Source organism: Ixodes scapularis, unplaced genomic scaffold (assembly GCF_016920785.2).
Source record: "Ixodes scapularis isolate PalLabHiFi unplaced genomic scaffold, ASM1692078v2 PGA_scaffold0__279_contigs__length_252992795, whole genome shotgun sequence".
Taxonomy (NCBI): domain Eukaryota; kingdom Metazoa; phylum Arthropoda; class Arachnida; order Ixodida; family Ixodidae; genus Ixodes; species Ixodes scapularis.
In genome coordinates this window covers 82258010-82284281 of record NW_024609835.1, presented here as the reverse complement: position 1 = coordinate 82284281, position 26272 = coordinate 82258010, and the positions used below count along the sequence as shown (strand labels likewise).

At 44.1% G+C, this 26272-nt stretch overlaps 1 protein-coding gene across 1 annotated transcript; it reads right to left on the bottom strand.

The window, feature by feature from the left end:
- Positions 1-2170: 2170 nt before the first annotated feature.
- On the bottom strand, positions 2171-3640 carry LOC120850330. The gene has a single exon (XM_040222790.2). The coding sequence runs from the start codon at positions 3638-3640 to the stop codon at positions 2171-2173; it is 1470 nt and encodes a 489-aa protein (XP_040078724.2).
- Between the last annotated feature and the right edge of the window lie 22632 nt (positions 3641-26272).

Sequence of the window (26272 nt, the reverse complement as noted above, 5' to 3'; positions counted from 1 at the left end):
GTCGACTGCCGCCTGAAGCGCGTCCTGCTTCTGTCCGTCAGACCCGGACACGGTCCAAATTGTGAGATCGTCCGCGTACAGAGAGTGTTTGATGTGCGGGATGCGTTCCAGAATCGGGGGCAGCCCGCTCATTGCCAGGTTGAACAAGGTTGGCGAGAGCACTGCCCCCTGCGGCGTGCCCCTGTTGGGGGTGTTGATGACGTCCGTGCGGAGGTCACCTGCACCAATGGTGGCTGTCCTGTTCCGTAGAAAGTCCCGCAGGTAGTTGTACATTCTGGAACCGCAATAGGTGACTGTCAGGTTTCGGAGGATTAGCTGGTGGCCCACATTATCAAAAGCTCCCTTGACGTCCAGGGCGAGCACTGCTTGGGTCGTCGTCCTGGAGATGGGGTCGAGGATGTCCTCTTTTAGCTGTAGCATGACATCCTGGGTTGACAAGTGCTCTCTAAAACCAAACATGGTGTGCGAGAACACGCCCGTTTCCTCCATGTGTGGCTGCAGCCGTTTGAGAACGACCCGTTCCATCAGCTTTCCCACGCAGGACGTGAGGGCGATCGGTCGCAGGTTGTCGAGGCAGAGCTCCTTCCCAGGTTTGGGGATTAGGATAATTTCCCAGTGTTTCCACTCATTGGGGAGCTCGCCGTCCTCCCATACCTGGTTGATATGTTTTAAGAGGGTCTGAACCGATCCCGCGTCTAGGTTACGAAGCAGCGTGTTTTGGACGCGGTCCTCGCCAGGTGCCGTATTACGGCCCAGGTCTTGAAGCGCGCTCCATACCTCTTCGAAGCTGAAGGGGACGTCGAGTTCTGGGTTTGGCTCGCCTTCGTAATCATGATACACCTCGTCCGGGGACGAGCCGATGTACCGTAGTTTGAGCTGTTCGAGGAGGTCCTGGTTGGTGCCGGGGAAGTCGCGCACAATTTTCTGGAGGTTCTGGCTGGTATTGCGTTCACTTTTGCTAGGGTCCAGGAGGTGTCGCAAGAACTGCCACGCGTCCTTGGTCCCCAGTTTTCCCTGGAGATCGGTGCACTTTTTGTTCCAGTTGGAAAGCGCCAATTGGGTTGCGTACTCGAGCGCTTCCGTCGTGATTGCCGCGATCCGTTTCTTGAGCTTGCGGTTTAGCTTCTGGCGCTTCCAGCGCTTGATCAGACCGTGCCTTGCCTCCCACAAGTGGAGCAGGTGCCTGTCCACCTCGGGAGTGTCTGTTGTCAGGTTGAGAGTTTCCGTATAGGTGTTCTTGTCGCACACTAGGCGCTCGGTCCAGCTGGCAAGGGAAGCATCCTCGTGCTCTCGCTCGCTGTGTGTGGCCGTGCGTGCTGCACGAAACCTGTCCCAGTCTGTCAGGGCTTGTTTCCGGAGGAACTTTTTTCCTGGCGAGACGGCGATGTCCACTTGGGCTATGGCGTGGTCGCTTCCCAGATTCACCTCGAGGTTTGACCATTCCGACCACCGTTCGCATCTCGTCAGCGCGAGGTCCGGGCACGTGTCGCGGGTAACACTGTTGCCCGTCCTCGTGGGCTGCTCCGGGTCGGTCAGGATAGAGAGGCGTTGTTGGCAGATTAAGTGGTAAAGTCGGGTGCCCTTGGCCATAGAGCGAGTGTACCCCCAGGCCGAGTGCGGCGCGTTAAAGTCGCCTACTATGAGGAGCTGGTTCCGTGCAAGTTTAAGCGCGCGCGCGAACAGTTTGCTAAAATTCTCGTGCCTGTTGCGTGGCGGACTGTATACGTTGAGAATAAAAAACGAGGGCCAGTGGCGTTTCTCGGGAATAATTTCAATAAGCACGTGGTCTATGCTCTCGTCGCTGAGTTCGTGCATGCGGGCATTTACGTGGTTTGCTGCTAGGACTGCCACGCGCTGGCATATGCGAGGGACAAGCACCTTGTAGCCCGAAAGTGAGGGTGTCTCGGTTCCAGTTTCCTGGAGTGCTATTATGTCGGGGGGTTTGTCGAGTCCGGCAATGTACTGCGCTAGGGCCCCACGTTTGTTGCGGTACCCCCGGCAGTTCCATTGCCAGACTCTAGTTATGGCCGCTCGGCGTTGCTCTGCCATAAGCGGGCTCTGCCATTTCTACTGAGGGTGTCTACCCGACTGGGCGTGTCGGGTATGGTAGCTCCTGCGGACACCACTGAAGTACTGGTGGTAAAACCCTCAATTTGAATAGAAGATGACCCTAGCATCCCTCAAGAAGAGGGAGCACTGCTTGGATTATGATAGTAAGTGTCTTTGCCCAGGTTGATTCGATGCTTTTAAGTAGGCTGAGAGCGATCTTGACTGCGGCCTTGACAAAAGACATCCATTCAGGTGAACTGTCTCCAAAGGAAGTTTTTGGTTGCGCATTTGTGTCCTTCGAATGGCAGGGTTGCGGCTGAGTGGTGGGTGCAGAAAAGGTCTGGGATTCCTGAGGTGTTGCTGCAGCCGGCATATTGCTTTTTTGTTTTTCATGTGGACTTGAACCCTGGCAATCTTTTTTAGTTGCTTGACTTTTAGGTTTTGTTTGTTTGACGACCGTCATGAATAGCGATGATGTAGTCACATCTTTTAAAGTTTCTTCCATGTCCCGCTCTCCTGAATTCTTGAGTTCAGTGACAGTCGGTTCTTTCGTGGCATTCCTGCCTGCTTGAGTAGATTCCATCTCCGGGAAGAGCTCATCGTACTCCAAGGCGGATTTTGCGACATGAAATCCCACCAAGTTGAATTTTGAGTACGCCTGGATCTCCCCTAGTTTCTTTCGCTTCGAGCAGAAGCGTGCTGTAGCTTCGTGTTCTTGGCCGCAGTTGACACATTTGGCAGGCATTGATTGACATGTGATGTCTGTTGATTCATGTGGTTTTCCACAATGTTCACACTTTTTGGGGCGTTTGCAGGTCACTCGCTTGTGTCCGAATCCAAAGCAGTTAAGGCACTGGATGGGCCTTTCTTGAAAAGGATGGACGGGATGGCGTACATGCCCCAGAAGAACATGGGCTGGCAGAATCTTGCCCCGGAAGGTGACTTTGACTGTGCTAGACTTCCCTAGGCGTCGGACGGCACCAACGTTAATATTGGACCTGAGATGCGAGGTGATCTCCTCATTAGAAACCTCTTTGTCGACGTCCTGAATCATTCCGTTCACCGTTGCTCCAGCCAGTGGAGAGTATGACATCACCGGAATTCCACAGAGAGCCTTCAAGTTGAGCAATGTTCTTGTAGCTTCACCATTTCTGGTGTCAACTGCGATGACATTCAATCTGCTGTTAAAGCGAACCTCGTGAATGCCCTCAGGACAGGAGTTTTCTAGAGCTCTTGAGAGCTTCACACTACTGAGGGATGTTATTAACGTCTCAGTATCCGTAGGGGCGAACACAAGAGTGAGCCCTTCTTCGATGGCTTTTGATTGGATTATTGTCTCCGAGCTGGGGTTGGAGTTGTTGCGCCGAGTTCTCTTTCTTGATCTAACTTCTTGATACGGACCTCCGGTATCGTCGTCTTGTTCCATACAGTTGATGTCTGTAGTCGACGATGCAACGGAACCATCGGAGCAAATAGAGTGCCCATCATCTGGTTGCGACGTTACGCGTGCTTCGTTCCTTTGATGTTGCCCAGGAGTTATGCTTAGTGCTGTATTAGCAGCGTCAGGGACGCCCGCTTGGGCAGCTTCCATGTTCGTTCACATGGAACGATAGCAGCGGAAAAGGCTGCAGTTTTCTCTAAAAGAGATCTCGGCGGTCTGCTTGATTTCTTTGTCAGGCACACTGAGTTTAGAAAAACTGCCCGTTAATATTTGATCGAGATTTTCGCAATAAAAGGTCAAAAATACGAAAAATTACCAGGAATGGAAGATTGGACGTCTTTGGTTTCGCGTGGGAGGCAAGCACAATCTACGGCTTGACGCGCTTGTCGTTCCGAGGCTCCAAAAAAGTTCATAATCTTCTCGCGAGACCAAGAGGGTGGGGCCGATGTTAGAAGTTGTAATTTTTTCTCTTTGTTTCTCTCCATGTCAAACTTGTTTTTTACATCTTGCATGAAGGACACGTAGTCACTCAAAACAAAATCTTCATCCTGGTTCGGCTGAGAAGTTCGTTTCTGCTTTACACCCAAAGATGTATAAATTCTTCTTTCGGCAGAGATTTTAAGTTTTCTAACCTTCTTTTAGGCGTATGTCTCGCGGCTTGTTCGCCCTCGGTTTCGTTGTAGAGACCTCTCTCCAACGGCGGCAAAGGCCTCGTTGACGCTCTCAAGTGCTACCTCGGGGTCATCATGCTCTGAAGGGGCATCACGAGCCAGAGGTGGTGGTGGTGCTTGAAAAGTAGGTCTCTTCTTCAAATCGAAACGATTTCGCCGGCATGCTTGACAAAGTCGGTTTCCAGGAATAAGGTTTAAATTGGGGTGCGCATCTGTCAAGGCTATTGTAATGACAGCTGATCCACGGCGGATTTGACGTGTTGATAGAAAAGGTTAGAACACCACTTGGATGCAATCAGTGATGTGTACTTTTTAAGGTATACTTGATAATGATGTGAACACACTGTTTGGATGTCACCTTGTGGGCGCCCGGAACGGAGCGAAAAGAGCCGCCGATCCGTGTGCGTCAGGTCTTGAGCGTTGATGAGGGACCGCGTCTTGGTCTGTGTGGTCACATGGCAACCCCTTGCACCAGGGGAGCACGGAGGAAGTTCGGCTTCTGCAAGCCATATCTGCGTGCTGCGCATAAATGACAAGTCGGGCACATATGCGCCTTACGTGCAAAAGCTAGCCTTGTACGCAAAACGCCATTCGGATTCGAACTTTTATAACGCTAATTGGTTTGTAACAGGTATAAAGTGAACCATGTGTATTTAATATAAGCCAACGCAATCTTCCCTACAGCTTGGGCTTACCCGTGGCTCCGAGGCGAGAGCGCCGGCCTACGGATCCCCATGTGGCGGGTTCGAATCCCGGCCAAGGTGCCCGCAATCTGACGGAGGCTTATTGCGGAGAAGGCGCCGTGTAAAGGGGTGTCCAAGCAGGACACGGACAAAACGCACGACTCCGACAAATCGTGAAAATTGAAGCGGGCGCGTCCGCTTCAACTTTCACAATTTGACGGAGTCGTGCGTTTTGTCCGTGTCCTGTTTGGACACCCCTTAACCGAGCTTTCGGTTGCACGTCAAAAGATCCCCAGGTGGTCTAAATTAGTCCTCCGTCCTCCGCTGAGGCGTGCCAGATGCCCGTCGTTGGTTTGGCACGTAAAGCCCCAAATTTGACTTTGACTTTGAGCTTGGGCTTATGCATGTCCAACGGAACACATACTACATGTACGACGAACGGCCAGCTTTAAAAAAATAGCTAGTCTATTTGGTTTAAAAAAGTCATGAATTGAGCGGCCGCAGCTATACAGCTACCGTGACAGGGTAGACACGAGTAAACACGATACAACTATCATTGTATTGTACAAACTAAAGCCAGTTTTCCTACATACCCTTATCTGCATCCACAGGAACCGTAGATTGACTTCTTTCTCCAGAGAGACCACCTTCATCCATCGTTACAACACGAAAATGAAGTTCTTTCTTCGACAGATTTCCGATCTCAAATGGTCGTTCAAAAGCCAACTTCTCGCTTGTCAAGCCCTTTCTTAACTTACTAGCGCAGAAGCGGGTTCCTCAAAAGGCAACGAATGAGTCTCGATACCCAGTGTCAACAGTGCGGACACGTGCCTTTGTTTATTTATTATTTCCGATGGCTCATGTAAAGATTCCCGCACTTACAATATTGACCGAAAATAATGCTAGAAGCGCAATCTTGGCTTGTGACGATGCTTCAAGCGTCCGAGTTAACATACTGAATCAGCGCGTTTCAGAGCTTTGATCATGCGCCTGTAGCCTTCACTGCGCTCCAACTAAGCGCGAACCGGATCATAGTTCCGCTTTTCACCGCAGCATGCGTGACGGCTAGATTTCGCGGCAATATTATCGTGTTTCAGTCGTCTACGTCAGCTGATGCCGCCCGTCGATTAGGCATCGCCTTTCGGAATGTGAGGAGCCGCCCTCGGGTACAAAGGGCACAACGGGCCTTCTATGGCGACGCACTGGCGGCACCTCCGATTAGTACACGACACCCGCCGTTTCTTCCCCTAGAGCCAGAAAAGAGGGACGAGGGAAGCGGGCAGAAAACTCCGTTGTTTCTTTGGACCTAATCGCTTCCGCTATCGTCGTAGGTGGCTTGCTGTGTGGCGAAGAGGTTTTAAGAAGCGACGCCGGGTAGTGGTGCGAGAGTTCAACCTCAAAAATTGTTTTCTCGCCTTAAACAAAAATTACTCGGGTTAAACTTTCAGAATCAAAAGAATATCAAACCTTCTTCCAAACCCACCATATTTTGTATTTTTACTTGGGCCACCTCAGGGTAGAATAAACGGCTGTTTATGCGTATAAACGCACTTTTGGCAACTTCATGATTTTTTTTTACTGCAACATGTTTAATTGAGCGGTTTAAAATATTTTTATAGGTTATATACCTAGAGGGGCAGGAAGTAAAAAGTTTTTTTTAATCCCTGGAGCAATTATATATATTTTTAATAAAATGACAAAAAAGTTTATTTTTGAAGAAAATTATGTATTTAAAAAAAAATATTTAAATTAAACAAAACTGCACAATCCCAACCACATTGTAAGTCGACAACCGTGCAAATTTAAGAAAAAAATATTGTTGGGTGTTCTATAAAAAAGCTGATTTTTCGTAAATTATTGAGTGATGCCTAGTTTCACACTGTTTTCAAAAATTAAAATCGCGTTCACATAATCACACAATTTTTGTCGTCCAAACTATTTTAGGGTCCGGCTACGGACATTGTAACCGAAGCCCGTGAATTTTTTTTTTTTTTTTTTTAGAAATCGGAGGTGGTCAAGAGCTACGTCTGGGGCGTTTCACGTGGAATGACCCGGCAGCGTCCGGCTTACCCAAAGTAGGTGCGGCCACACGAGAAAGGAATTCTGTACACAATACCCAGTGCACAAGGCACAAACTGCTTGGCGCGCTTCTTAGTGCACGTGTTCCTTTTGATTCCCTCTGCCTTCGCGTTGACTAGGGGACAAATCTGACTCGTTTTTTTGTAGGGCCGAAGAAACGGCAAGAATTTATTTTATTTATTTATTTCACATACTGTCAGTCCCGAGTCGGGACTCTTACAGGAGTGGAATAAAAGTGAAAGCCGTTTACAAATCCCTGTAACGCCGAATTGGAGCGCAGCTCTTGAGGAGGAGTAGGGAAGGGTACTGAGGGGGGTCACGTCACCTGCGGGTAGTCACGTGACCCCCGGGGGGGGGGGGGGGTCACGTGATCTTGGGGGAGGGGGGTCACGTGACCTCGGGGGTCACGTGACCCCCCCCCCCCCCCCCACGGTCACGCCGACGCCGACGCCGCTCAGGCTGGAAACGGGCCCCTAAGAGCTGCGCTCTAAAAAGAACAAAAGAACAATTCAACAATGGAACACATGGTACAAAAGCACACCCGTTCATTCACATAACGATCATGCCAAAATACCTAAATATCTAGAAACACGCTTAATGAAGAAAATAACTTCTCTGCATCTCGACATGCTACAATACTTTCCGGCAGGGAATTCCACTCGCGTATTGTGCGTGGAAGAGAATTTTTGAAACATTCCTTGTTATATCTGTATTCTTGTATATGTCGACTATGTTTGTTTCTTGAAATTGTAGATTGGTGAGGCATAATATAAGATGCTTTGTCAATAAAAACAAGGTCATTAAGAATCATAAAGAGAAGTTTTAAACGCTTGGTTTTTTTCCTACTGCTAAGCGATGGAAGACCGGCTTGCGAACAAAGCTTGGTAGGGGATTCAAGTCGGTGATAGCTAGAAAATATAAAGCGCACTGGAAGTCGCTGGACTCTTTCCAGTTCCCGCACAAGATACATCCCGTAAGGATCCCACACTTCTGACGCATACTCAAGTAAAGGCCTGATCAGCGTTTTGTACGTCGTCTGCCTTGTTTTTACGGACGCAAACTTAAGGGATCTTCGGAGCAAGCCCAATCTACTATTGGTGTTTTTAACTATATTATGGACGTGCGTACTCCATTTTAGGTCGTTTGTGATCGTGACGCAAAGGCATTTGAATTCATTCACGCAAGACAGCAAAGTACCATTGAGTTTGTAGAGAATTATTAATGGTTGACGTTTCTGAGTGATTGTCATATACATACTGTTTTTTTTGTTTTTTGTTTTAGATTTAGAGACATTTGCCAAGTGGCACACCATTCATCTATTCTAGTCAAAAACCTGTTTAATTTCTTCTGATCAGAGGCCGCATGAACTTCAGTGAATATAAGAAAATCGTCCGCAGAGAGCCTATACTCCGTTCCACCTTCAGTCCGAGCGCAGTGAACGCCACGAGCTATCCCAGCCGATCAGCGCCGGGAGAAAATCGCGTGACCTGCCGGTTGGGCAGAGCGACACAGAGAGCTCAAGGTCACATGACACTCTCTCAACGCTGGATTGGCTGGGATGGCTCCTAGCGTCCGCTGCGCTCGGACTGAAGGTGAAACGGAGTATAACATGCACTTCTTGATCCCCTATTAGATCATTTCTAAATGCTTAGAACAACAACGGGCCCAACACGGACCCTTGAGGAACCCCTGACGCAACATCACACATATCTGAATAGCCATGTTTGATGATTACATACTGTGTACGATTTTTTAAAAAAGGTTTCAATCCAACCTAGCAACTAGAATTCCGTAGCAGTTTCCCACATTTTTTGTAGGTTATGTGAAACTGTGTAAATACGGAATAACCACTGGCCGCTTCCTCTCCCTATCACACTTTGTGGACTGGTCACCCTTTGTTCTCCTGAGCAGGGTGCTTGCCACGTCAGGCAGCCGTGTCGATGGATAGCCGGCATTTTGTCTAGTAAGGAGCTAGTATTCCTGAAACTGACAATGAAAGGTCCAGCGCGTGTAATAATGCATAGCTTTCATCGGTAGAAAATGTGCGTGTGAACGTGTGGAACAATGTGCGTTGTCTTTCTCCTTTTCTCTCAGCAAAAATACATAGTTCCGAGTGAGCGCTCTGTCCTCTCCGGTTGGTCGTTTCCTTTTGTACCTGTTTGCGCTGCTTATCTCTTTATGTTTAACAACTCTCCCCCCAGTCCAGCTGTCAACCTTACTACTGTTATTCTCATAATGTTGCGAAAAAATAATTTATATTATTTTTGTGTTTCGTAACTCCATCCTTGGGCATAAACATTCCTGGTCTTGATTACGGTATTTCACGCTCTCCGAACTCTATAAACAAACATTGGTTCTTGAAATTAGTTAGACAAAAGAGAATCGCTGGAACTGAATAACCAGTAGAACACGATTTATATTTCTCTGTCATTCGTTGAACTGATTTACAGTACGCCAATCATTGGTACCCAGAGCGCATTTGTGATGTATGCTCTTCCAAAAATCTACAGTATACGAATGTTTTACAAACTTACGTTCGTTCGAGCTCCTTGGCAACATAAGATGGAGACATATCTCTCCGGCCTTCAAATTCATTGATGGGCGCCTGGGTCCCAAGACTGAACGATTTCAGCAAACAGATATCCAACAGCACCAAAGTCCCTGAGAGCAGGAGCCGCGAGAATATTCCCCTTGGCATGACAATACTACGAAGAATGTGAGTCTGAAAAAAAAATACAAACAGTATAAGAAAATGAGGATCTCAACACTGTCATCACTAAAGAAGAGGGAATAAGAAAGTGTTAGCGCAATACATTTGACCAAATTCGGCGTTTTTTTATTATGAATTATCCTGGTGGGTGCCCCTCTTCATGCGTAAAATGGACGACGTAGTTAGGGCGAATAAGCCATCGCAAGTTTTTCTTCTTTTTTTTATTTTAAGATTGAACACCTACCATCACAACGATTAGGGGGGTCAAAATTCCTTCTTTATGAAAGTCACTCAAAGACCCACGTACACTTCGCGCTTTTCAGTTTTTCCCACCTTCTCCTTTCCTATATACCCTTTCTACTTTTGACCTTGCCCCACCTTGGCTCCCCTCGCAGCTTAGGAGAGGGAAGTGCTAATAAGATTATCTTCCCTGCAGAAAACCAAGGTTGGTACGTCGGACTTTAAGCTGTTCAGTTCGGTGCCCGCCAAAACTCCTTCACATTTAAAAGCAAAAACGAAGTCGTATTCGCGCTAACACTGTCGCGCCTTTAAATATTGTGTTAATTCAGATTTATCCGAAAAAAACTCAGAATTTGGAAGGTCACGATGGCCAAATCAAAATAAAAATATAAAACCAAAAATACGCTGTTTTAGTTTTACGAATACGTTACGTGAGAGTACATGATCGGTGCTCCTGATAAGGGACCACTTCGGTTTCCTTTAAAATCTTATACTATTCTAAAGGGAAATTAGCGGTCATCTCGTCGAAATTCGTTTAGAACAACTGGTCATTGTATTTCTCGATCGCAGGAAAAGCCTTTATTCCAATTTCCTGTTTGGAGCATAGTATTTGTGCTATCAGAGGGTGTAATTGTACTTTTATAAGAGTGAGAGCCATAAACATGCAGATTTCATAGGATGGGGGCTGGGCAGCTGAAGCCTCCCAGCGACTATGTCCAGGTGTTTAGTTATTTTACATATTTGGTGTTATTTCAAATAACGCTTCTTCGAAAGATTTATTGTGAGACAGTTAGTATTGACAATGGCAAAGGCGCCAATAACAAACGCAGCTGCACGCATATAATTTGATATAGGTGAGTTTTATATGAATTTATTACATGATTGTGTCCGGATTTTATTTTTTATTTTAAATTAATTTTATTTTTAATTTTGAAAATGAGGAAACAGTAATAAACTAGAAATCTAGGTGAATTTGAAGTCTAAAAAAATACACTCCGATAAACTCCGAATTTTTGAAGAAAAATAAATTCCGAAATGTCCTTAGTATTGAATGAAACATAAACTCCGTAAACGCGGAATCCCAGATATAGGCTTCAAACGAATCCGTTCTTGGTGGAGGCTGAAGCACAATGTCACCTAGGGCACGTTCCGACATAAATAAGAAGACGCGTGACGTTGAAACAAAAAGGCGGTTCAGCCCCAGAATATCATGTGGGTCACAATGCGTTGGCAGGAAACTCATCGCTGGCAACTGTGTATAGAGGTTTTAGAACCGTCGGGGCTCCGTTAATTTCGGCTAAGGGAATTTGAATTGAACAATATATATTTATGGCGTTGTTTGAATTGAGCAATATATATTTATGGCGTTTTTAGCTCTAACGCCCATTAAATCTATCCTAAGGAGTAATTTCGGAGCAACGAAGATATTAAGCCGAAATGAGTGGTAAATAAAGGAATGTATGAAAGCCTGAAAGGCTGCCAAATACAAACGTTAATGGGAATTCGATATGATGCGGAGCTGCTGTCAAGTGCCGGTGATTCAAAGATGGTTGGGTTTGTTAGAATTTTATATCTACTGTTGCACGAGTTCCAGAGTGCAGTGGGCACTGCCCAGGATTAAATAACCTATTTTGCGCAGAAATGGGGAACGCCAATTCGGTACTAAAATATTATAATATGGCGAGCTGAAGTTATGAAAATAGAATATAGAGAGAAAAAGTGACAGACATACCGCTGGACTACAAACTGTGGTTTACTGCTTCCTCCTTTTTGTGAACCTTAATTTCGTGCTTTTTTGGATTTGTGTTTTAAAAGCCACATAAAAACACAGCTTATATCCGAAAACCTAACTAAACTTAAATTTGAGTCACCCGCGTTTTAAATATATCTTTAAATTTGGTTAGGCTTTCAGATATACGCTGTGTTTTAATGTGGCTTTTAAAACAAAAAAGAAAACAAAAAGCACAAAGTCGGGGTTCAAAAAGAGGAGGAAGTATTAAACCACAGTTGGTAGTCCAGCGGTATGTCTGTCACTTGTTCTATCTATATACTATGTTCCTAAGTTCAGCTGGGCCTATTTCAGTATTATGCATCAGCAAGCTCAACTACAGCCCGTTACGCGAAATCAGGTCGAGAAACCTGGCTATTTTAGAGTGCACTACATATGTTGTTTTCCATTATTAATTGGTGGCGCGTGTTATAATGGTGTAGTAGAATGTCGTAGCGCATCTCTTAAAGGGAAGCTGAAGCGGTTTTAAATATGAGAAAAAACACCTGAGCCTAGTTAATGAGACCTCAGCCATCACGAATATCGTATTCGTTTGGTCATTTTGTGCGCGGATTAACCGGAAAAGTGCCTTCAAAGTAGCGCCGAAGCCACGCCTCTCCGAAGCAGAGGGAAAGGGGAGAGAGGAGGAAGCCCGTCAGCCGGCGTCACAAAAGGACCGGCTGGTGGACCCCGCCGCGGCTAGCCGCGCTTTCCTCGTAGGCTGGTCTACTGACTTTTCGAGCCGTTGTCGTTCTGCTGCTGCATAGCGCTTGCTTTTTTATCCGTTCACCTGTCGTGCCGTTGACGTATTTGCAGAATACTCGTGGCACCGAACCAACTTACTCGTGCTGTTGCACGATGCCGTACTCATGTGCAGCCGCCAGCTTTCACGAACAGCGCTCGTCGCAGTTGCACTTCCCGCTTACCGTCTTTTCCACTCCCACCCCGAGATTTTAAGGGCGTGGGGGGGGGGGGGGGGGGGGGGGGGGGGGGGAGCATGAGCAAATACACCGTTTTTTTGTTCGAAACGGGTTTCGGACCTCGCATATGAAAACTACGTACGTATGGGTTTGGGTCTGAAGAAGGCTCGCCTGAACCCGACGCTCTGCCAAACAACTTTTGAGGTAAAAAGACAATTCAGCGCATAAAATGTCACAAGCAAGGAGGAAACGTAGGTATGGAATTGTAGGTTGATTGTTCTAGAAAAAAGCTATTACGTCATTAAAATTGTGCAGTGTACTAGAAAAGCCGCGGTCATGTAGCCAAATAGCGGGTTTACACTGGCTCTCTTGTGCTAACCGCCTTATATTAGTGTGTTAGCGTTGGTTTCTTATATTGTTGAGGTGACTATATTTTCCCGATCGGCTCCGGTCCGGGAAGTATGGGAAACAACAGAAAACAATCTTGGGTGGCCCAAGATATTTTTCCTTTGCTTTGAAGCTACTCCGATACCTAGTCACTTGGGAGAGGAGGGCTTGCTCTAATTACTGGTCATGCAATTCATAATGCGACTTTCATGGTGCAAATCGTTTTAGCATAAACACTTTTTTTTACAGTTGATATTATTTGAATTGAAGCCACATATTTTTTTAGGTGTAAACATAAATTTTGTTAAATTTTCCTTCCATAGGTTTATATTCTCTTCAGGAGAGCTTTTTCGAAATACAAGGCATGTGACCTTCTGCTCTGAATTGAGTTCTTGTTTTTTTAAACATTTTACGCAGTGTTTTTCGTATAAAGTTTGTGTCATGCAATGTTTCTTTGTGCCGTAGAAACACGATCGAACGATGATAATGCTTGGTGGTGGACTAATGCAGTCAACAAATCTTGGTAGAAGTATGCGAATGTAGAGGCCTAGGAAGCTTTCACAAATTCGACATCAAATTAAGGGCTGCCGGGCAAACATTTCCGCGTTTTCTAAAGCTATAATGGCGTAATAGTTGGTGGCAAACAAACTAAATGCAGCAGAGAGTACCACTCTCACAAAGATGGACCTTCCGCGCTGTTATTCCCTTAGTGCGCAAGGACATGGCGGTGGCAGAACGGCGACCCTGTCTCATCACCCGTCTCATCTCAGGGGAAGCTCTCCCGTCGCCCGAAGCCGACTAGACTATCCCTTCAAACCACTTCACCCTTGATGAACAATGCAGCCTGCACGCTCACGTGTCCAGCAGCTGGCAAACACGAAGGCCGATGTGTGCCGAACTCTTGTTCTCTGACGACCGTTTTGGGGAGGGTCACGCTAATCCGGCTTGACGCGTCCCGTCAATTGCACTCCGTTTATTGTCAAAGTTTTACGCTACAATAAGTAGCAGTCAGTGCGTTCCTGAAGGTATGAAGCCGGTCATGTCGCGTCCGCGCAAGCGGTTCCTCGTGTCTGCCTGTATACTGCGGGGGTCATTTTTCTGCTTCGCCAAAGGCTGAAACGCATACTTTGTCACGTCGAGGGTCGTCTGGACACATTCCTCTTTCGGATCCACCGAAATATTTCGAAAAATCAGAAGCCGCACCCGATTTACAAGAAGGCTCGGCGCCCGGCTACTTCCGCATGCGACGGAGCAAGCGAGAATCGAGATGGTCCTTTTATGACGTAGTGGCGCGTCACGCGAGGCTAGCCAATGGCGTGCCGCTGCGGCCATCGCTTCTGATTTCTTCGCTTTTTTTCGCGTTTAGGGATTATTTTGTGTCAAACGGTTGTGGTATTTGGACTCAGCAGGCACAAACACGTCAGAATCAACCATTAACTCATTTTTTTTCGAGAAGCTCTTCAGCTTCCCTTTAAACCCAAATATGACAAACGAAAATGATTACATCTATTGGGGCAAATATACTTAATTTCTGCGCCAGTCAACTAATGCACTGCAAATGTTCCTCTTGAACTTTCCCAGAACTCCGGTGCTGGCGGTAACGCGTTACAAGTAACGACGTTACTGGTAATGCATCGCTTTTTTTTCCTAACGTAGTAACGTTCTCGGTGCTTCTTCAGAACTGTAATGGGTAACGTTGTTACGTTACTTATTTGAAGTAACGGGTAAGTTAGTTACGTTACCCGTGACATCTTTTCAAAACGCGAAAAAATGCACTTGCATCCTTTCGTGTTTCTATACGTCGCTTTAGCTATAAGTCCAGATGTAGCTGGCGCTACAAATTGATGGGACCAGATCAGAAAGCGTCAGATTGGCACCACCATGGTGTTCATTAGGTTTTGGCGCGTATTCTATCGTCCCTGAACGAATTAGAAACAAAAAAATGCCCAGTGACCTGCGTTTTTCACCCCGCTTGATTGTTTCCATTACCTCGTAACATCGGCTGCCTCTGGATTTAGGCTGAAGCAAAGTATAAGCGCCAAGTCTTTAAGTTTTGCACTCATTCCACATACCTTCAAAACTTTGCTTGACGTTTCCCCATGCAAAAAGGCCCCCTTTAGAGAAAAAAAAAAAAAAAACTAACTTTCACGTCCTTTGCCTCAGTCTCGAAAAACGCGGTAAAAAAAAAAGGAAAACGCTCTTAACCGTCAATTTATAAATCAAAGTAACGCGAGAGTAACGTACGTTACTTTTATCCGTAACGTTCCCCGTAATGTGCTCCTTTTGTTTGAGAGAAACGTAGGTCGGTAACGGGTTGCTTTATTCTGCAAGTAACGAGTAAATTAAACTTGGTTACTTTTCTGTAACGCCTACTCTGAGAAAAAACATATTTTTTACATATTATAGGTTGAACCAAGCACGCGTGCTTTTACGTCGGTAGGGGTAAAACGTACATCGTACAAGCATTGTGCAGATATATCTATTCGTCAGTAAGTGGCATTGAAAGCTCCTCACCTTTCTTTTTGCATGCATAACGACGAAAACAATTTTGCGGGAATCTGTTTGACACTAATTAATTCGACGTTTTCTTTTTAATGCATAACAACACTAACAGCTTTGTTTGAATCTGTGTGACAGTGAACAGTGAAGACAAGGATCTAAATCAGTACTATCCACTTAAAAACTTCTAATACAAAATAAGCAAATGAATGAACCATGCTTAAACAAACGAATCACAATTTACGAAGCCGCCGAAAGAGAAAATCTTCTGCGAAGCCGCGATATGAAGTTTGGGCATCGCAACATCCGGTCGGGTGTGTAAGAGGTCTAGAAAGCCTTGGATCAGTTGTGAGCCTTATGAATAAATTAGAGCACGAAATAAATTATTTGAGAAGTTTATCTGAACAAAAAACTAGAGAATATTAACTGAATATAAACAAAAACGAAATAAATTAGACGCAGATCTAAAGAAAGCATGGATTGAATACTGTAATAACAGGTTCATTTGCGTATCAAACGACCCTAAGAAGATTTGAAAGGAAATGAGAAGGCTTACTGGTGAATCGAACAGCCAGATACCCCCTACTCTTATTTTTGAAGGTTATCAGTATAGCAATGCTTCATTAGCGGAAAATTCCACTCTCACTTTTTTGGGCTCCGGCGCTGCATTGGGATCAGCAGATTTGATGCATGAGTTGGGCAGATATGTTTCTCCTAGAGTCTCGAGCTCTACATTTTTTATCCCATGCAGCGAAAGTGAAATATTTGTCTTTCTGAGATCCTTACGGAATAATACTGCGGCAGGAGACGACGATATCAAGGCTGAACTAATCAAAGCTGTTGCAGATTTATTGTGTTCTTCTTTACGACATATCTCCAATAATGCTTTGGCTACTGGAACTTTTTAAGATGGCATTGAGATTGCCAGACTAGCTATTCTGCGCAAAGGAGGCATTCTTGATAACATTATCAATTACAGGCCCATATCGGTCCTTCCACTCTTGTCAAAGGTACCTGAACATGTGATAAAAACTCGGATGAGTAAATTTCTCAATGAATAACGCGTAACCGTAAAAGAACAATAGGGATTTCGAGGTGTAAATATATGGAAAGGGCGCTAGTAAATATTAAACAGCAGTTGTTATATATTTTTTAAATGAAAACATTCACTGGTAGGGTATTCCTTGATTTTCAAAAGGCGTTAGACTCAATAAAACACGATGTCATGCTTCATTACCTACATTTTCATGGAATCCGAGGTGTGGCGCTAGAGTTGTCTAAATGGCTGCTAATCTACGCCTTAACTAATCACGTACGGGGTTCCGCAGAGATTTCTTCCGGGGATCGTGATTTTTTATTATCTATATTAATGATATTGTAAACATTGCACAAACTCCAGATATAATTCTATACGCGGACGATACGAGTTTGTTCTTTTTTGGCAATCATTTGCGTTACCTCGAAATAGCAGGTAACATGTGGCTAAGCGAGCTATATGTTCCTGCCGGGATCAAATCAGCTGCATTAAACGTGAGCAAAACCAAATATTAATTTCTTAGCCACGAAATAAACTTTGCTGCTGTATATTAAAGCTTTAAAACAGCGTGATTCAACGCGTCCCCGCTTAAAAATGTTTAGGTGTTCTTTTTCAAGAAAACGTATCATAGACCCCAGATAAATAAGTTTTATAAGAACATCTCTCGATCGATTGGAATCTTAGACCGAGGTATATCGTTAAATGCAAGTTGGTTAAAGCTGCCATTGAATTACTCTTTAGTACATTTTCATCTCCATTACTGTTTATTGGTCTGGGGTTCAACAACTAAGACAAACCTCGAAAGGATTTTTTATGCAAAAAAAATGCAATACGCTGCATAGAAAATCTACATTTCATAGACCATACTGCCCCACTCATTCTAACGCAAGATTTACTTAACATTAACGAAAAGTTTCATCTAAAACTTTCTATTCATATACAAAAAAACATAAATAACGACCAAACGAATATTTCGAGACAATCGTTTGGAATAATACTCAATATGATTTAAGGCATGAATCATATAGGATACCTCAGTTAAGAACAACCTATGGAAACCAAAAACTAGCATACTTGATTCCTCAATTCCTAAACAGGCATCCAGATGTTATGCGAATAATACTAAATAACGCTTGACGTTGTATCTTCAAATACGATCTAAAAAGGTACCTACTCCCATGTCGTTCGGAATAAATTTTGAACATCAGTTTGTCTCCACATACACTGTGTATAGTTGTGAACAGGCTTACTTAGCGACTGTATAAAATATGACGTGTAATTTTTATCCTTGTGAAGGTAACGGTACTTACCTATAATATTGCATTGCTGTTTCTTACCGATGTTTTGTAGTTTTTTTTTTATTGATTGCTGATGCTCTAGGGGACTGGGCCTCGTCATGTGGAGCATATCTGCGTTTTGTGCTTCCTCCTTGTCACTTTGTATCTGAAATAAAAGAAAGAAACATACAAACAAACAAACAAAACCACTCCACCACTCCACCTTGTATTTCTGGCGTCTCCTATCTATGCACAAGAAACGACATGTATCCGATCAGAGGTGTTCTGGAAGCACACGCCGCCACGTGGAACGCGGTACGACGCTTGCTGGCCCGTGATACGTGTGGACGTAAGTTTCTTGTTTATAAGCCCTGAAGACAATGTATCATTATCTGCTAGAATCATGAGTCACGTTTGAATATTTCACGGGCACTTTCATCATCGTACGTGGTCTAAGGTGCGTTATTTATATATTGAAACTATTTTTTTTTATTTTGGTATTGTAGGATATCAGCGAAGACTGACGACCCAGGAGGTTCAATCTTCTAGACTTGTATTTCTCATCTCGCACGGGGACCAGACCAGCCACCACCGAGAAGGGAACACCGTATATTGCACAAAAATAGGAACGAAACAAAAACAGGGGGAAAAAAATTAACGTAGCTAATTTTAGAGTGCAGTTCATATTTTTTTTCGGTGCTTGAGTTTTAGTATATTTTGTTTGGCTAGAGTGTTATAATAGATTTCATAGCGGGAGTATTGTATAAATTTTAGCGAATATTTTCTAAGAAAAACATACTGCCTTCCGCTCTGAACGGCTCGTGTACCGCGGGTGCTCAAATTTGGTCCGGCTTATTAATAGTAGTTTTATTTACTTGTGATGAATATAGCAAAGCATTTCCTTTTTTTATATATATATATATTGAACAGTGTAAAATACTATATTGATTATAAAAGGACTGCCGGTGGTCGAGAATTGGAATAACTAGCACGCTGTTCAACTGCAACATACGCGCTGTTCAATACAAAACTAAAAATAACAAGGAAAAGCCTTTTGAAAAATCTTTCTTACGAGGGCTTTGAGGTGTTAAGATGTGTCGTAAAGGCACATACGTACAGTAGCTAGTAATTGTCAGATTACTATTAAAATAAACCCAGAAAGATACAGTCGAAATAAGGAGGCAGCCCTGACAAGCATATTGCTTTATTTCTTTCCTTTTATTAGGTCTGTGCTATTTTTCTCATTTTTTTCTGAACTTAGATTGTCTCTTATTCTTAAAACGAATAAAGTGAAGGGATACCATAAATATATTTAAATTAAAAATAAAAACAGTTTGCTACTCAGCAACCTACGAACCCCTTAAAAAGGACACTTCACTAAAAGATCCCACATTTTTTTTTGTTAAACACTTCGCAAAAACGTACCTAGCATATGTTTCAATTTTGCTAACAGTATAATAAACATAACTTTTTTTTTTTATGGACACCTTATATGACAGACGGGTTCGAAGCGTGAATCCCAACGCTTATCTACTATAGTTGGCGACAGGTCAAGAACAAAGGGGAAGCTCACCCAAGCCCTGTTCACTTTAGTACAGCGAACGGTAGAAAGGAGGTCACCTCCTCTCCCGCGTTTGCTCTACTAAAGTGGAAAGAGGTGGGAGGAGCGTCCACTTTGTTCTTGACCTGCCACCGACTATAGGTACATTCAAAGTATACTAACAGTGCGCTGAATTATGCTGTAACATATTTCAAGTGTGCATTTTGCTTCAGAGAACTACACCATTAGTATTCCCACCTATTTTGTATTGCTTTCTACCTATACACCCGTATTTTCTGGAGAAAAAAGAAAACGTGGAAAGGTATTGCGTTTTTCAGTGAATGCCTTCTCTACGCGTCGAAAATTCTTAATTATATTAGGGACACCACCAAGGACCCAGTTTGCATGTATTACAAATGCAGCGTCATGTTATTCATTTTAAGGCAAGACCCCGAGACTTTGGGAAAGCGAAGGACCACAGAACAGTGGAAAGTCTTAAACACAGCTGTGTTTGAGTCTTTGTGTCGTTGTGTTATCCTTCAATTTTCCCCTGCCTCGGAATCTTAAATATTATATTCTTTTCAACCATCACCAGCTAGTTTGCACCATAATATTGTGAATGCTGATTATGTCGCATGGCAAACGCTAAACCTTTCTTTGAATAACAAGCCAAATATTTTCGTTCATCTTTGACTCGCGTAAAGCAAGAGGTTGCACCATTGATCTCGATCGCACGAAAAAAACGCTGGAAGAGCGCGGCACAATTGTTTGCATCGGCGTGTACGCGGTGAAAGCGATGGCATTTGTAAGAGTCAACTACTGCTACTGACTCCAACATACAAAGTCCCTTGACGGCCTATGGGCTTTTGTATTAGCTCGAATTACCGCTTAAGTTCGTGTCTCCGCGTATTCCGGTGCCTTCATATACATCCCTGAATGACGCCTAGAATTTAGCATCAATTTTTCATGATGCCTAGAAATCGGCCGTGTGCTGATGTCACAAAACTCAAGAGTCGAACATATCGCAAAGCCCTAGGAAATACTAGAAACGAACTCATACTGTGGATTACGCCTAAAAAAACAAAGATAAGTGGCACAGAGGACACGGCGTAACATTCAACATAAATTTAGTGGAATACACAAGCAGATGTACACGAAAACAAAGCGGGAGAAAAATGTAGTCCCAAAATAAACTTCAAGAAATTAATTTGGATTTGGCCTTAAACTAGAATGGCGGACATTCTCGTGCCAGCGCTGGCAAGGAGACGATTGCGTTGGTTTGACGAACTGTATTTTACATAAGCTTAAACTCAAACAAAGGTTCTAGTAGCTATCAGAACGCTGCGGATGGCAGAAGTACGGTCCTTTATTTCATCTATTCCACTGGGATAACCTCCAGTCAACGCGGTTACACTTCCTTCTTGCTTATACCCGTATTGTGCATAAACGAGGAAGTGCAGCCAACTTGACGTAGCGCACGATTAGAAAGGCCTCTGGCTGTTTCTGTGGCTCTAAAAATGCAGAAAGTTATATAATTATTTACTACACCCTAATGGTATCAAATGTAAACTAGCACAAAATATCCATGAGAAGACAAGATGCATATAATAGGCATGCTTATTAATTTAAACCTCGCGCTTCAAAAAGAAAAAAAAACGTTAAAATTGTTTTTCAAAATATTCTTACTGAAAACGTTAACGCAATTTATAGAAACAATACTTTTCCCGGAGTCTTTTTTAAACTCGAATTGAATATAATGCAATTTTCTTGCGTTTATGATGGAGGCGTTGTTGCGTAATTAACGGCTGAGGCCTCATGTCGTTTAGAGAATTTGCCTTAACATGCGATTTTTTCTTTTCAGCCTTCATTTAGCTACAATTACCTAAGACGCTCTTCATTTCTGGTTAGGATACACCTTGTTACAGAAACCTCGCAGTTAAAGAATATTCAGTGGAAACGTAGCAGTGAGATTGAATTGTCAGTCTTTGTCTTTCTTCACTACATCGTTAAATGTTTTCGTAATACTTACGTGATCGCACATGGCTGCACCGGCTCGTCTTCTTAGTGTGTGTGTGTGTTTCTTTTTTTATTATTCTGAGGTGTGTTAAACAAATTATATAGAAGGCACACCTAAATATAACTTTTTGTATGCCTGAATCGTAGCAATAAAGAAGTTCTACGATAGGGCAGCACATAGGAAACACAAATTATGTAGAAAGAAAAAATAACGCCTGTTGGTTTAAACACAGACTGCCTCATCCACTTTTCTCCAGCGCGTGTAAGACTGAAGACATAAAGGCCGTCGACGCAACTGAGGCTACACTATTAGAGAAAATGTACCCCGATACCAAGGCAAACGACTGCATTGTCGCGATGACCTAGGCAATGAATTAATTGTATGAGGCTCCCAATTTTAACATTTTGTTTCCAAAGGAAAATTCCCGAACCGCACATTTGGCAAAGTTTGAAAAATACTGAGGCCGCAAAAATAATTAAAAAAAAAATTGTTGAGTGCGAAATGAAATCTACACAATTTTTTTATTATCTTTGGCCCCCCCCCCCCCCCCTCCAAAAAAAAAAAAAAAAAAAGCGGGACACATCGTGAAATGTTAATGAAGAAAAATGTTACACTGCGAGATATGTAGTGGTTTTAAAGAACGCTGAATGCACTTCTAATACCCAAAGGAGCGATACGCTTAAACGAAAAAGTTTTCTTTATGTTGTATATTCTGTCGCCCATTTAATATCTTTTATACGTCACGGGCCTCGCGTAAAAGTGAGACTGAAAAAAAAAATAAACTTTTTTAAACCCTACAAACAAGCAAGAAATATGAAAAATTTACACTGGTCTAAACAATAGTAAGAGCTGTGTAAGTGATGAATTACAACTTAAACATTTCAAATTTTCTTAGATAATATCGCAGCACGTTTAAGACATGTAGTTACCTTGTCTTTAGCTTCAGGTAACTTTCCTCAAAACATAAAGCTGGCTAAAGTATCAGTTACTTATAATGTACGGGATAAAATATAATAAGAAATTATAGACCAACACCTTTTCTTCCTTCTTTGTCTAAAAGACCTGAGAAAAGTATTCTGAAGTGCCTAGAAGATTTTCTCACAAAAGAATATGGGCTGGTAGAGGTCCAGTTTGGCTTTAAAAAGCAAAATCTACAGAGTCGGCCTGGTTGCTGCAAAAATTAATTATACTAGAAAATATTGAATAGCCACTACGAACATTTGCGGCTTTCATCGACATCAGTAAAGCTTGATTGCCTTAATCACACAACGATACTTGCAAAGCTATATAAATATGATGTTCGCGGCATTCCATATTCACTGTTTAAATTATAACTAAAGGATCGCCAGCAAAGGTTACCACTCATCGTTCTTGGATATTGTTTGTATCACAAAAGGCAGCATCTGAGAGTCTTTTTTGTTTAATGCTGTCATAATTGATGTTGTAAATGATACCAATCAAACTCAATTTATTATTGATGCAGACGATACCAATCTTCTGTTCTCCAGAAATGACGCTGATGAACTTATCAGAATGGCAAACTTTGTTTTAAACAAACGTTTCTGACGGCCGGAAGTCAATTAATTAAAAAATTAGCACATTCGAAACCAAAGCAGTTTTAATTAGACCTGTCCATAAATTAGTTGATATAACAAATCCTCTAAAACTCGGAACCGCATTAGTTAAATTTGTGCGCTAACATAAAACTCTAGGCGTATACTTTTCTGAACACATGACATGAAAATACCATATTGAATATGTAACAAAAACGCTTTCTCATAAAGTTCGGGTTGTCGCTAGTTTTCATAGCCTCCTACCGGTTAGTATTGTCACGTTGGCGAAGGAGACGTTGGCGGTGGTAGGACCCAAGGAGGGTTTAATGAGCGTACTGCAAAGCAGGATCAAAGGAAAAAGCGAAGGGCCGGTCCGGTCGATCTGCTGGCAGCTCTTGGAGATTGCGCGTGGCACGAGAGAGCGCCAGGCGCGAGCCCAGTGCAGAACCGAAGAAGACCGAGGCGCGCTCTCATGCACGAACAATCGAGGTGTTTGTTAAAGGGGCAGTCAAGTGGTTTTTGAGTTCGTGTTTTGATAATGACAGCTGAATTTAGACGCCTTAAGTATCCCTAAAAACCAAAAAGTATAGTCATACGGTGATTATTTCTTTAATAAAAATGTAATTGAATCCGCCAAACCTCGGATCCATCCGAAAACGAAACCACTCTCATTGGTCCTCGCACGCTTATCAAAAGGATCTCGGGCCAATGGCGTTGGACGACGTTCCGTCGCGCAGTGATCCCGAGGTAGCCGCATCGGCCGAACCTCTTTGTCATTCGAGCTTCGATCATGGCGGAGCTCTCTACGCTCGAGGACCTGACACCGTTAGAGGTTGAAGTTCTTCGGCGGACAGCCGACCTGGGGATGATTTCCTATGACGCCACTCCGACGTGCGATGTGGACGATAGCAGCGCTTCGGAGTCATGTTCGGGTTCCGAGGACGACGAAACGGAGACCTTTTCGGGCGTTCTTCGATTTGCGGTTGGGACAAGTCGTAACCAAACCAACGTTTGACACCGCAGCGTTACCTCTGGTACGTGATGTCAAACGATGTCGCCACGTTGACTTTCGCCTCGGGAGAACGGGGGGAAGGCTGGTTCAGACATGTGCAACGAGCGCGTAAAAACGACTGCGTCCGTTGCAACCGGAACAACCGCACTGCGCCGCGCGTACACACACCTGTAACCACTACAACAAGCGCAGCGTGTCGTCAGCACGGCGACCGCTTCTGTACGCCGCCGTCAGCTGTGTCAGCGGCCCCTCTAAAAAAGGGGACGCACTGCTACTCAATGCCGTAACAGAATATAGACAGACAGTTTTCTAGTCTAAAGCTCTATTATTTTTTCTTGATAGGCTTGCAGGGTACAGCGAATGAAAAAAATAAAATAAAAAGATGCAGCGCCGTCTTGGACGATCACGACTCTAATACACGACATTGCAATAGTACAAATATCGCCACACGCCTTTTCTACGATTATAAAAGACAATGTAATCTTAGCAGCGATATAGCAACGTAGAAATATGATTTCGTGATCAGATAGACGTTGCGAGCGTTCAGGATTGCTAACACTAATCACTTTTCTCCGGTGATGAAAACGCGTGGAAATTCGTATCCTTTATACGGTACGCGTCAGTAATACCTTGAACTTGAGCACACGCATGAAATGCGCCAAATCAGAAATCCGGGCGATGTTCGAGGACACAAATGCTTAGAAAGCACCACTGTAGTCGAAGTAAACAAACACGACGGCACGGGCGTTTCTGCTGTCTTGAGAGTGCCGCCACGACATCGCCGCACGAGTAGGTGGATGTTCCCTTCTAGTACGTGCTGGGTTATCATAGCGAAACACGACGAAAATTCACAGTCAAGGATAGCGCTTTTACGCGGAACGATGAGCTTTCACCAGGCCGTTCATTCCGACGATCACCACCGACGCCACGTTTCCGGATTGAAGGAGTCGGCCGGCCCGCGACCGGCACGACCGGCCTGCAACGCGCGGAGATACGTGCGCTTCCGCGCATCCCTCGGGAACGGGAAATTCACCCCCCGCGGAGGAAGGCAAATAGAAAACGTAGTCCCTTGTTTGTGAAACGATAATTGCGCTATCGCGTATTCTAATCTAGAAATATTTTACGTCTTGTGAAATTATCATGCACAACATATTTAAATGAACTGAAAATTGTTTTTTTAGCGAAACTTTAAAAAGACCGCCAAAATTTTCAAACATACGACAATTTCATTGATCCTCGCAAGTACAGAAAAGAGTCCGCGCGTATTTTATTCCTGCGTGATTAATAGGCGCTTCTGCCTTCTAAAACTGAAGATACTCATTCACTGACACTTCCTTAACACCATCGCACCAAAAAGTAGCTTCTCCAAAAACCGCTTGAGTGTCCCTTTAGCTGTGGCATTATCCCCCCTTTAAAGGGGTACGGAAACCAAATTCTGGAGCTCATTTCTTTGTTTCAACACGACGCAGGTAGCAGCACAACCACAGAAACATAAATATTGCGCTAGAAAACGCAAGAAAACATATTTTAAAGTGAATTAAACGATAATCAAAAACCACCTGGTAGTTGGTTATGAAGCTTCAATGGAATGTCGTGACGACAACATGCTTCTGAAAGCAGCGCCGCAGCGGTATGTCCGCTCACTGGTATAGATTGCCTAGGCCTGAACGCAATACCGAGGCGTCTTGGTGGAAAGAGCCAAAACGAAGAAGTGAGCCACCTTGGTTTCAGCTCTCGCGCGACGTGCAAACGCGTGCTTCGGTTGTTCTCAGGTTTGGTGCGCGTGCTGGCCCCGCGATCTCTATAGCCCTTGGGTACTTCGACAAAGCGAGATTGTAACGCGTTGAAGCCTCCAAGTGGCAAAACTCGTCACTACGGTACGCTTGGTCGTCCGAGGCATGATGACGTCAAGACGTCTGCCGGATCTCCCGAGATGCATCGCGCTCTTCCATGGCTGATTTTGAAGCGCTCGCCAAAATCGCGGCATTTAGAGCATAAAATATAGCCATCTGCTCAAAATACGACCGTGCGATTATTCATTACAGGCTTAGCTGATCATATTGAACTCATTTCTTGATGTTTTCTCTATATTTCAAGTTTCGATTCCGTATCCCTTTAAAGGAAGCAGCGACCCGATGCTTGAAGGTAAATCTTCGCGGGACTAGACGCGCACATATGTTTTTTCAACGTCTATCTGGCATAGTATGGTTTGAGGCGGACTACATGAACAACTTCTGGGTGCGAACGGCGTCGCCGTGATGGCGAGTTTTCTTGGTGCATGACCTCGTAGGTTAATTGACCAAGACGGCGGACCACCTTGTACGGGCCGAAGTAGCGACGGAGGAGTTTCTCGCTGCGACCTCGTTGGCGAAGGGGGGTCCATACCCAAA

Coding starts and splice junctions, on each gene's coding strand:
- LOC120850330 (XM_040222790.2), bottom strand. CDS start 3,640: ATGGAAGCTGCCCAAGCGGGCGTCCCTGACGCTGCTAATACAGCACTA.